At 36.6% G+C, this 13,048-nt stretch overlaps 1 protein-coding gene across 2 annotated transcripts in view; it reads left to right on the forward strand.

Moving 5' to 3' along the window:
- The window catches only part of LOC105838388 (ADP-ribosylation factor-like protein 13B), an 88,267-nt gene that overhangs the window by 20,549 nt on the left and 54,670 nt on the right, over positions 1-13,048 (forward strand). For both annotated transcript variants that reach the window (XM_012683921.3, XM_028192096.2), the window contains one exon: positions 6,787-6,902. In XM_012683921.3, coding sequence (XP_012539375.1) covers positions 6,787-6,902 — 116 coding nt within the window. The remainder of the gene's footprint in view (positions 1-6,786; positions 6,903-13,048) is intronic.

Genomic DNA, 13,048 nt, shown 5'->3' on the forward strand with positions numbered 1-13,048 from the left:
TTTTGAGAGGGGGAGGGCGAGTGAGGGAGCGTGAGATAGAGAAGGCATTATTAACATATGATAAAGGGTGAGAGTAAATTACAGAAAAACGAATAAGTGGCAAGTTAAATCTAAACATGCCTAAGTGGCGCGCGAAGCGCGCGCAATGTTGTGTTCTAGTATATTCTCAGAAAACGGGTGGGCGGGGGAGGGGCAAAGCCTGCACCTCTTCCCCGTAATTTTTTCTAACTCTAACCCAACCAATTTTATGTTGCTATTTGAATAATGCGAAAACATTAGAAACAAACAGCGTGGATCTTGTTCACGTGGAAAATTGCAAACCTGTGTGGTACAGTATACAAGCGTGGACGTCGTTTAATCAAATACAATTGAAAAATTGAATATTTGAGCTCAGCATTTTTCTTGGTTTTTGTCCTTTCATTGACTTTCTACACGAAGCAAACTCATTTGGTACTTTTACTGTAATAATAATAAACTTGAACGTAAAGTAAACGTCGTCTACACTTGTACTGTATCACATGAGTTTGCGACTTTTCACGCTAAACAATATTCACGCTGTTTGTTTCCATGTTTTCGCATTATTTAAATAGTGACATAAGATTGGTTAGGTTAGGTTAGGTTAGAGTTAGGAAAAATTATGGGGAGGGAGTGCAGGGGAAGAGGCGAAGCTCCTCCGCTTACGCGTTTTCTGAAAATTTATATTGTGTGTGTGTGTGTGTGTGTGTGTTGTACTTCGTAATTTAAACGCAATATTTATCGCTTTTTGTTATTTTTATGACATTTAAAAAAAAACAAGCGACCCCCTAATTTTAACAACAGTTTTGGATTTAGGGAGCAAAAATAAGATCCGCTACCTTTTAATTGATTTCTCGTATAAGCCCTAATTGTGCATATTTATCAAAATGGCCAAAAAAATTAGTAAATTACATATTTTTCGAGCTCCCCCAATTGATTACACAGGCACACAAAAAAGTAGTTAGTCCGGCGGATCAGACTAGTCAATCCTTATGTATTTTGACCCGCTGAATATGAATCCAAGGCCAGAATTGCAAAGTTAGCTCGTTTTTTTAACCTAAAAGAAAAGTTTTTATATGTTGGTCCGGTAGATCAGACTAGTCAATCCTTATGTATTTTGACCCGCTGAATCCGAATCCAAGGTCAGAATTGCTGAATTGACTTATTTTTTTATAACCTGAAAAAAAAACATCTTGTAATAGCAGTTTGGGTCACAAATGTATAATTCAGAGCGTGCGTAATCACATTACCCGGGGAAAATTCAATACGTGTGACAAGTCTGAGCTTCTGTGAATGAATAGCGTAGAAAATTTACTCCCTTTTTCTATTATATCTAACCCTTTTATTTTCGAAGATTCTGCGCAATGGCTTCCTCTTACGTTTCTTCCTTTTCACAGAGACATCTCGTTTAAGTGTCCAACAGAAATCAGCTATTATGTTTATATCCCACTTGTCTTGATATCGATGCTTCATTTTCTGGATGTCCTGATGAGATCTTTTCACCTGTTCCTCACTATAATCACCTAAATTTTCTGGGAAGTAGTCGATATAAGAATCCAAGAAATGCTACTTAAGATTTATTAAGCAAAGTTTTCTATAGTTCTCCACCATTTCCGCTACTCTTTCTTGACGTTTGTGGTTTCCTAGAAAATTTTCTGTAATACTTTTGAAACTCAGCCATGCTGCTTCTTTGTCTTCATTTATTTTGGTGACTAAATTGTTGTCTCAACATTTTATGTATTTCAGATCCATTGAAAATTCTCATAATTTTCCATCAGAGATCTTGGGAAATTTTTCTTGTAAATACTGGTAGCATTTACCTTTTTTATTTAGACTTTTACCCATTGTTTTATAAGTCTTAATTTGTTATGAAGCGGTGGAATAATAACTTTTGAAGGCTTAACTAACGATTTATTTATGATGTTTTTAGACCCAAGTTGCAAAGACGTCCTTGTCCGCCATTCTTTTTTATGTAATGGTTTGTTTGATTTCTACTATTCTATTTACATAAGAAGCACGGATTTTTTGTGTACTTGATTGTTGATCCAATAATATGGTGAGAATTGAAAATTCTCTGAAAGATCCCCATGAAGGACCCCGCACAATTTATATGAAAAAAAAGCTTGATCAATTTCCTTGAATTTTTTATGTATTGTAGTACTTACAGCCCTAATGAAAAAATTACAATCTGTGCGACCTTTCTATGTCTAGTTTCGGAGATGAAAATTGTTGAAAATTGCTATTTTAAGGTTCACTGCGTGAGTTTGCACTTGTCAACTTGCTCGCATATGTATATATACACATGTATCTGCATGTATAAATGTTCGTGACACTGTGTGTGTGCGTGTGCATGTCGTGTGCGTGCGTGCGTGCGTGCGTGTGTGCGTGCGTGCGTGAAAGGGGGTGTTAATTAATATTACAACGTTATTATCTATTAATGAGTATTAGATTGTTTGGATTTTGCTTATTTTTGTTGTAACACACACACACACACACACACACACACACACACACACACACACACACACACATATACACACAGAGTGTTACAAACATTTGTACATGCAGATATATGTGTATATATTGCGACGGTATTTTCCTCGACTCGTCTGCACTTCGTCGTGGTTTCAATTTACGTTACTTTATTTCTCTAAATTTTGGGCGCCATTCGCGAAGAATCGCGCCGCACGAAATTCACAAAATATTAGTTGATCACGACGGCTAATTACCCGCTAGCCCGCTCCTACACAAAATGGTAGAGGAGCGTGGTTCTTATAGTAAGGTGCTCGTTCTCGGAGAGTGGGAGAGGAGGTGCACAATTACTTACGATACATATAACAATAGTAATATAAATCGTATATTATTAGAATGTAATAACAAGTATCTATAACAAGTAAGGTGTATAATCATGATTGGCTGTACGAGGATTCTCACAATGTTTCGGCAACGCGATTAAGGCTAAACGTATCTACAGCGATCACCTTCGGATTCTTAATATGATTGACGATCACTCTACACGGTAGCAATATGGTTACGATCACAAAATTAGAACAAATACAAGTAACGAAACATTTCGGTATTACGCGAACGGCGAACGCGATTCTTGTCGACTCTCGGGACACGCACGCATTCCACTCGTGATTCTACGCGCGATTCTACATACTACGCAAAAGGTTTAAACATATACGCCGAGGTATAGCTCCGGCCGTAGCGGGTCTTATACAAATCTCTGCGAGGCTGTTACGGCGACTCGGTACAACGGTATCGTCTCCGGGTACTCGGTATCCTCGTCCAGGAGACGGATTTCTCGAGATCTCGTCTCAGTACAATGGCCGCCACTCGGGGCCCTCGGTATTCTCAATTCCGGAACACGACTCTCGGAAATCTTACTTTCTCGCGTCGTCCCGGTGTTTCGCAAATCGCAATTTATATTTACAATGTGACTGTTGGCTCGGCGGCTCTCGAGGGGGAGAATTACAGGAAAAGAGCTTTGGATTATGAGACAGAGTTCGACACGGGCCCCGGATATACTCGGTATCACGAAAATTACTCGCCGCGATATTTTCTTACGACGCTTACCAACTTCCTTACTATTTCGCGAATCGCGGGGTGACTGTGCCGTCTTTGTCCTCACTGCGTGGTTGAAGTGGTGGCTTTACATAGTCGTGGACGTCGCTGGTGGCCGTTGGTCCGCACCCGTGGTCGACTCGCCGAACAGTGACGAACCGTGAGCGGTCGGGGCGCCGCGGACGCCGGTTGCGGCTTGCGCATCGATCGCGCTTTGATCCGCGCACACGGATCGCTAGTCGTTGGGGCGTCTGCCCGTCCTGTAGGATCTGAGTGTCCGAGGGCGCCTCTGGTTGACGCCGCGCAATTTGAAGGCTGCGATTTGCACGCCTCGATAGCCTCCCCTGCGGTTCTGGCTGGACCGGAGGTGATCAGGCCCCGTCCGGCTTACTTCTCGAGGCCGTGACTACCGCTCCTGCTGGGGTTTCCTCCGCCCTGGCCGACGGGCGTAAGGGTGCACACTACTTCCCCGGCGTCGTCCTGGTTGCTACGCTTCTTTTCTAAAACAGGACATAGCGGCAGTGACTGCCCCCTGACCTTCCTTATGTGCCTCGGTATCAATACTTTGAATACCTGACCTAATTTGTGGTCCTTCGGCTGTCCGGGGCCCCGCCGCTCGGTCGTTTAGGCTTCCCAGTGACAGTCCCTCGACGGCTGCTCCGTACATTACAATTGGTCATCTTGGCACACCATTCTACCTGCTCGCTGTTAATATCTAACTCTAAATTAAATTAGCCAAAAGAGAAAGGCCACCGCCCCCCCCCCTCACGGCGCGGTCCTAAATGACTCTTCCCGGCCGGGCCCTTCCAGCCCTTGTGACGGGCGAAAACGCCACGTCACAATATACATATGCGAGCAAGTTGACAAGTGCAAATTCACGCAGTAAACCTTAAAATAGCAATTTTCAAAAATTTTTATCTCTGAAACTAGACATAGAAAGGTCGCACAGATTGTAATTTTTTCATTAGGGCTGTAAGTACTACAATATATAAAAAATTTAAGGAAATTGATCGAGCTTTTTTTCATATAAATTGTGCAGGGTTCTTTGTTATCTGTGTTCTGTATATTTAATTTTTTCAAGAACTTTTCAGGTTTGTGTACTCTTCTTTTATTACTACCGAGTGCACTACAGGAATGAAGGCATATATACATTAGTATTGTGCAGCAACACTGCTTTCAATCTTTTCTTAGAAGAATTGATGAATTCTCCACCCATCAGACTTCCAACATCCAGGTTTCAGTTTGTTTATTAATCCGATATTATAATGACAATAGACTAATGAATGTTCTTTATCTGCAGAGAAATATTGCCAATATTCTCTTTCTCTGTCACAGTAATAGGAGGTTTTCACATTTTTTATCTCCTTAGCATTGTGTTTCAACCAGGACGCCAGAAACTCTGCTCCATCCTTGGGCAAACCCAAATCTTGAACGAGATTTTATTTGCGAGATCTCTACGAGATTACGTTTACCTTTTCTTGTGTTATTTTTCCTGGCTTTTTTTGAAATATACGGAATATAGTTACCATTACTCGATTCACTTTCACTCTCAGTCTGCTTTTACAAGGTGTTTTTTGAAGTTAGGAAAAAATGAGCTAACTCAGCAATTCTGACCTTGGATTAGAATTCAGCGGTCAAATACATAAGGGTCAAAATACATAAGGATATATCAGTCTGGTCCGCCGGACCAACATTTAAAAAAAAATTTTTTTAGATTAGGAAAAAATGAGTCAATTCAGCAACTCTGACCTTGGATTCATATTCAGCGGGTCAAAATACATAAGGATTGACTAGCCTGGTCCGCCGGACCAACCTTTTTTTTTTGCGCCTGTGTTATTACTGTGTTATTACTGTCGTCTGTGTTATTACTGTCACAACAAAGATTTTTACAAAGAAACCTGGAAAAAAACTTCAAAATTGGGAAAAGTCACCATTCTAAACAATTACCAACAATAAAATTAATGTGCAATATCATACTGATACCGTCTTATGATATCCAAAGGATACTGTTTTTATTCGCTAAAATACTCTAAAATATAGTGCAAATTTCAAACTCATGTATGATCAACAAAAAACATCGTATCGACATGTTTTTTTAATTGTTTAGGAAAAATAAACTTTAAGAATCTGAATTAATATTAGTAAGGTTTTAACGAAAAACTTGTAAAAAATGATAACAAACTTTTACTTTTTTAATGAAGAAAACCATGTTTAATTTTTATGCGATATAAAAGGGTCACACTTAACAAATCAAAGTTTCGTTTAGAGGTTCTTAAAGTACAGTCTTTGCCCTTTAATTAAAAAAAAAAAAAATGTAATTTGGATGATTTTTTCGCAAAGTTGCATCCCTTTGAAGATTGCCTAAAAATTCGGTCAATTTTTGTTTCGTTTTTTTTCGGCCCGTGTACATATTTACTGAGAATACACATAAACCGACACAAAAGATGAGACGAGCAAGACTGGCGCTCGAGTCGGAGAATCATTGCTGCCACACGTAAGCTAGTTAAAGTGTAAATCGGTAGATAGATAAACGACTCTAGGTATAACGCGCACCGCGAGACTCAAATCTCCATTTGACTGTTTCTTGGTAAGATGCAATATCTCTTGATTCAAATCTCATTCTTATTGTCAGTATGAGCGCATTAAATTTAAATAACCAAAATTATATATTTTAAATAGCATAGTTATATAAAATTTTTGAGAATGTTTAATGATTGGGGTTAATCAATAACACAATGAAATACGATGAATAATCTGCAAAAACACGAAATTTTCTATAAAATTTTGGATGCCTTGTTTATCGAATTAAAACGCTGTTTTAATAAATGAAAAGTATGAAGATCTTTTTGGAGATTATTTCTGCAAAATTTGAGCCAATTCTGTGAAGGCCAAAAAATGGCTTTATAGACACTCTTCTTTTATTATAATTTCTATGAAATTCTTTATTTTTTTATTGAATAGAATTATATTGAATTAATTACTTTTTACGTGAAATTTTATTACATTTTTATTGAATGCTTATTAAAATGTTATCTGTTTTTTATTAAATGTAAAAGATAATATTTTTGCGAAATATAATTAAAATTTAAATTTATTTCATAAGATTTAATAAAACATTGAAATTTTATCAAAGCTTTTCAATTAAGGTTGCGTTAAAGATGAGCAGAAATTTCAATATTCTATGTTTCAATTCACGTTTTTTAGATACATGGCCTTATATACGTGGTGGATGCTTGTGACATTTCCCGCCTTGCAGAAAATAAAGTTGTATTTAACGAATTAATCACGCACGAGCATATCTCAACGAAACCAATATTGTTGTAAGGGATCTAAAATTACGTTGTTCTGTACACTTTTGTTTGCTCACGTACGAAAAAAGTAGATTAAGTCAGTTGTGTGCATTATTTAACATCAAAATTCTTTCCGAAGTGCCGCAGTATACACGAAGACATAAATGCCTATCCATCTAAAATAACCCATCTGCGATTTGTATTATACGTTTGAGATTCAATCTTATATGTTTAAGGGGTTACACCAACCTAGACGGTCGAAAAACAGGCCTAACTTTGATATTTTATTCCTCCTAAACGGGTAGTGGGAATTAAATGAAATTTTGGGTAATTATTGACTTATGTTTCGACAATATAAAAAAAATTTTTTTATTAAACAATGGCGACGGAAAGCAGAAATATGGCCGCCGACACACATTGAGGTTTGGAAAAACGCATTTTGCGGTGACCACTGTCCCGTCTAAACGATCCATCTGAAACAAAAAAACAAAATGGTGTTTTTAAGTTAACAGTAGTGGTTTGTCGGTGACGATCGCCGATTGTCGATTTTATCGTTTGTTACAAAATGGCGATGAGTTGAAGTTAAAATTTAAAAAAAAAACGAAAAATTTTTGTCCTTTTCATTTTTTAATTTTTAATGAAGACCGATTAAAAAAAAATAGATCGTCACCGACAAAAGAATGTTTCTGAGAGTATTGTGTAAAAATTTGAAAACGATCCATCGATTAGTTTTTGAGATCTGGTGGTCACCGACTTTGAAAACCATGTTTTGAGAAAAACGCGTTTAAAGTTTCAAGTTTAGTTCTACTATTGTTAATAGCCGAATTTTCCACTTTACCTCTAGTCGACAATTCTGGGGCTATATGAGATTCCTTCCACATCAATAACAGCAGCGCTTTGTGAAGACTTTTGTTGACAGCGAGCAATCCTTTCTTCGCGCGTCGCCTTCTGTGCTCGTACTTCGGCCACATCGATGCGCGCTCGGTCTTGATTTTCGCAATATGCAGCACAATTCTTTTATTATCATTAATAAATATGCGGCAGCATCTTCATTAAATGTGTATGCAGCAATATTGGCAGCAATTTGCACAACGTGTGCACCGCTGTGCTGCACTTTTGGCGCTATGCGCCAAATCAGATTGTTCAAACTTTTGTTAACGTTTTGCGTAAATCCACCGACGCATTTCTTCAGTAAATTATCACTAGAAAGTTGTTTTCAAATATTGGACAAATGGCTTTAATCACATCATCGTCCAGTGGCGATTTATGTTGATATTGCTTCAATTCGAGCACTCGAACGCTCGATCCCGTTTTACTCAACTCTCTGTAATTCCGGCATTTTTTCAGATATCAACATAAAACTTTCAGGATATATTCTCGAAACTTGAAGCTTCAAGAAAATGTAATAAAAAAAAAATCGAATTTTTTTTTCCGCTAGGTTGGTGTAACCCCTTAAGATTCAATATTTAACTCTTTGTTGACACATCTCTCTTTTTCGATTAACTTTGACATACTGTGTCACACACCCGGAATAATTTTTTAACAACTGTCATTTTTATATAAAGCATTCAATCGTTATAAGAAAAATTATAGATCAATTTCAAGGATTCTAGAATGCAATAGTTTATTGCAATAGTTTTTTTAATGAGATCTTATTATAGTGTTCGTAAACAAATTCTTGTTTATCATATGTCGAAAAAAAAAAAGAAAAATATCTTTAAAAAATTATAACTTTTACAGATTTCAATGTTAGAAGTTTACAGAGTTATTATTTTCATATAATATTTATGGAAAAAAAAATTGTTTAGTGGGGTTTGAAAAAAGATATTTATTTTGCATATGGAAAACTATTTTGATAAATAAAAAATTAGAAAAGGAAAAGGAAAAGATACAGAGCGTCAAAGTTACTGTATAAATGGCTCATACCTAGAAGGTTAATGAAGGATTAATAAGAATTGTGCAGTTTTCATTGTTTTTTCTAAATCTGAACAATTTCCACTTATATTTGAATGACAATAATCTTATCATTAGCATAAATATTATATGTTGTATACAGGGTGTCCTGCATAAGGTATGAAAGACTTCATGGAAAGATAGTTACAAAAGATTAAATATACGCGCTCATGCATGTTCATCGCAACGGTCTATATTAAATATAGACCGTTGCCATAAACATACATGAGTGCGTTAAAACATGGATTAAAGAGAGTAATAATGAATGCATATTCTTCTTTTTTGCAAAATTTTGTTCGAATCGCTTTATGGGATAAAAATTCTCTTATTAGAGAATTTTTAGAATTTGTTGCATGAACTATAGAAAGTCAAAAAACAGCTAATTTTAGAGGTAGACATTTATGTCTCCGTACACATATAGTCCAAAGATTTTTTGCCTTAAACATAATGCCATTGCTAGAATTTGTATAACATATTAGAATGTTGAATAAATTGCGAAGAAAAATTTTTGATTATTTTCAACATTTTCTACACCAAAAAAGAATTTGTTTCTAAATTAAATTAATGGTATTTCAAAATACATTTTAAAAGTTTTTAAATGAATAGTTTATTATTCTAAGCGTTATTTACATGGAGCGACTTTTTTAAACGATCGTTTTAATTTGTCAGTGATTACACTGATTTTTAAGGTTGCGGGATGTAATAATCACTACGGCAAAGTTGAATATGGTCTAGTTTTACTAAGTGGCACCCGTTTGCCCACATCCATATTGACCACGGTTCCGATTGGTCACTTCAATATTGGCCACGTCAATAATGGCTACGTCAATATTGGCCACACGTCATTATTGACCACGTCATTATTAGCCACGTGTCAATATTGGCTACGTCAATATTGGCCACGCGTCAATATTGCCTACGTCAATATTAATCAATTTTTTTTTGTTTAGTGTGGAAAGTCGCAAACTCTTCGGCTTCCTCTCCCGCACCCACCCTGTCCAAGTCGCAAACCCATGTATAGTAGTGACGTGGGCAATATTGACGCGTGGCCAATATTGACACGTGGCCATTTTTGACGTGGGCAATATTGACGTCGCCAATAATGACACGTGGTCAATATTGACGTGGCCAATCCACTCCGTGGACAATCGGGATCGTGGCCAATATTGACGTGGTCAATATTGACGTGGGCAATCGGGATACTCCCGTTTTACTGCTCTACTGTCAAACAAATAGTACCAGCGTAAAAAATCGTTCCATCACAATACTGAGCAATTTTTGACACATGTTGAGTAGTAGTATCAAAAGTAGACAGCATTATATTTAATTATATATATATATATATATATATATATATATACATAATTTTTGTGCACTAACTTCCGCATGGAAGTTACTCACATAATCCTTTTTTTTTTTGTATTTTTAACATTGTTGACTTTTTTGTAGCTATGTGAAGCTGGAACCCGACTTTACAAAAATTAAAAATTAATAACATAAACTGTTTATACCCGCCAGAATCCCACTTTAAGATATTTTAATTTTATAAATGCCATTTGATAGAGAATTGTTTACACTTGTTTGCACAACTTTTTATTTTGTTTGTATCTCAACTGGTTTGGAATTACGCTATTTTTTTGTATTTCAAGAGGCACGGCAGTGCCTTGCAGCAAGTGTACGCGCAGCGAGGCACCATCGATGCCTTTATTACACGAGACCATGGTGTAAGAAGAAAGGTGAATTATTGCGCATATTGCAGCAGCATGATAAAATTAGTCAATAAAATTTGGGTTCAAATGTTCAAGCGAAATTCGAATACGGAACTAATCACATATAATAAATGTATATTTATAATTTCTTATAAGATTTATAAGAGAAATGTAAATCCCCCCCTTCTCTCTCTCTCTCTCTCTCTCTCTCTCCTCTCTCTCTCTCTCTCTCTCTCTCTCTTTCTGCTGCGAGATAGACGTGTCGAAGATCGCTCCGCGAATGCAGTGTATTTAAAGTGATCAAGAAGTGAAAGAAAATTATAAAAGGGTGTCGTAGCTGTGAGAATACACGTAAGGATCAAATAGGACAAAGTTCTTTAACGAGAGTGTGTGTGGATTTATGTGGAAAATCAGTGTATTTCCCATGCGGGTTATACATATCGCGACAGGTAGACATTAGTAGTGACGTGTATCTTAATTATAGTTACGTGCGTGAGTGGGCGCCCGTATCAATAGGATCGGCATCAGCCGATAGCTACTAATATGGACGATAAATATGCAAAATATAGATGTGCCGCATATAAGAAGGCAATAAAAAGTCAGGCCGTGACATGTAAGCTATGTATTAAATTCTTTTTTTATTCAGGATGTGCAAGTAAACATAAGGTGTACGATAGAAATCGAGAATATGTGTCATGTCCTGGCCCATTTGAGAAGTTTACAGTTGACAGTGAAAAGGATATGGATGTGAAAAAAACACCAATACCGACGAGAAGCGGAAAAAGACTGAGTTCAACAGGATCGACAGGAAGTAGCAAAAGCAGAGCGATAGGTGTCAACGTGGGCATGGATACGAAAATTGATTGCCTAGTATGTACTATGAGAGAGATGAAAGATGAAATGGCATGCAAACAAGAAATAAAAATGCTGATTAAGGAGACAGTGCAAGAGGAAATAAAAGCTATTAAACAAGAAATGGAAGACTTACGAAAAATAATACGAGGTGGAATGCAGGCGTCAGCGGAAAGTGTGCGCGGCAGTTACAGTGAAGCTACGAAGAAAAAGAAGAAAAACATTATAATTATCAAACCGAAGATTTAGCAAGAAAGTGAGACCACTAAAAAAATAATAAAAGAAAAGATTGATATTAAGAATATGCGGATAACAAAGGTACCAAAAGGAAGAGAAGGCACAGAGTAATTTTAAGCTGTGAGACTGGAGAAGAAATAGATAAATTAAAAGATGTAATACAGTCTAAGCTAGGTGACAATTATAATGTTACAGAATCACTACAAAAGAAGCAGAAAATAAAAATTGTCAATATTAGCGAGGAAAAAATAGAGTTGGATGATGATGAATTAATAGATACAATCAAGAAACAGAATAGTATTGGTAAATCTCGTATAAGCATAGTTAAGAAAATCCCGAAAAGAAAAAATATGCATGATAGTCAGCCTAGAAGGAAAGGAAAAGAAGGTAGATCTATAATAATTGAAGTAGATGAAGTAACACATGAATTGATGTTAAAAAAAGAAAAGCTGAATATAGGCTGGAGAAAATGTCCTGTGTTCAATCACTTCAGCATAAAGAGATGTTTCAAGTGCTGGGGATTACATTTTAAAAAACTATGAGAGATGAAACTTGTCATAAGTGTGCAGAAAAGCATAAAGCAAGTGAATGTAGAAAGAAGCATAACAAATGTGTAAATTGTATGTTTAAAATAAAAACATAATTTAAACATAAAAAACGATCATGATGCTCTGGGTCCGGAATGTCCGACATATAAGAGGGCTATTGAAGAGGAGAAGAGGAGAGGTGGATGGGAAGCCAAAAAATAGCAACTACAGAAGGAAGAAGAACAAATAATATATACAAATGCGCAAAGTTTAATGGCATACAAGGACGAGATATAGCACCAGATTATGAAGAAATTAAATTTGAAAATAGTATTGGTTCGATCTTACTGGCCAGATTTATTCTTAAATCAATGAAACACTACGTTTTGACTCTAGATTTGGGTCCTTACCAAGTATGAAATTAAATTTTGCAATCATAGCATTGTCGGAGTCTAGATTGATTGCTGAAATTGAAGATAGTGAAATAAGCGGGGTACAGTGTGCTTAGATGCGACGCGGAAAATAAAAGAGGTTAAGAAGTTAGGAGGTATAGATGAAAAGGGAGAGGTCTGGTGCTAGTTAAGATGGAGGAATTAGAAGGGAAAAAGAAAGTAATGGAAACCAAAAAGAGTTTAAGGGGACAGAGAGAGAGAGAGTAGTGGATGATTTGACAAGGATAGAAAGAAGGGCGAGATGGAAGATAGAGAGGTAAGCCGAAAGAGAAAGAAAAAAGGGAAAAAGAGTGCAAGTGGATTACATGAAGATGTGGGTGGACGGTGTAATGAAAAGGTGGGATGAGGTACGAAAGGAGAGGTATGGTGAATTGGGAAACGTGAGAGGAAGTGCGAATTAAGGGATAGGAAAGGGATGGAAACAATAGATAATATATACGTGCTCA

The sequence above is a fragment of the Monomorium pharaonis genome, chromosome 8, assembly GCF_013373865.1.
Source record: "Monomorium pharaonis isolate MP-MQ-018 chromosome 8, ASM1337386v2, whole genome shotgun sequence".
Classification (NCBI taxonomy): Eukaryota; Metazoa; Arthropoda; class Insecta; order Hymenoptera; family Formicidae; genus Monomorium; species Monomorium pharaonis.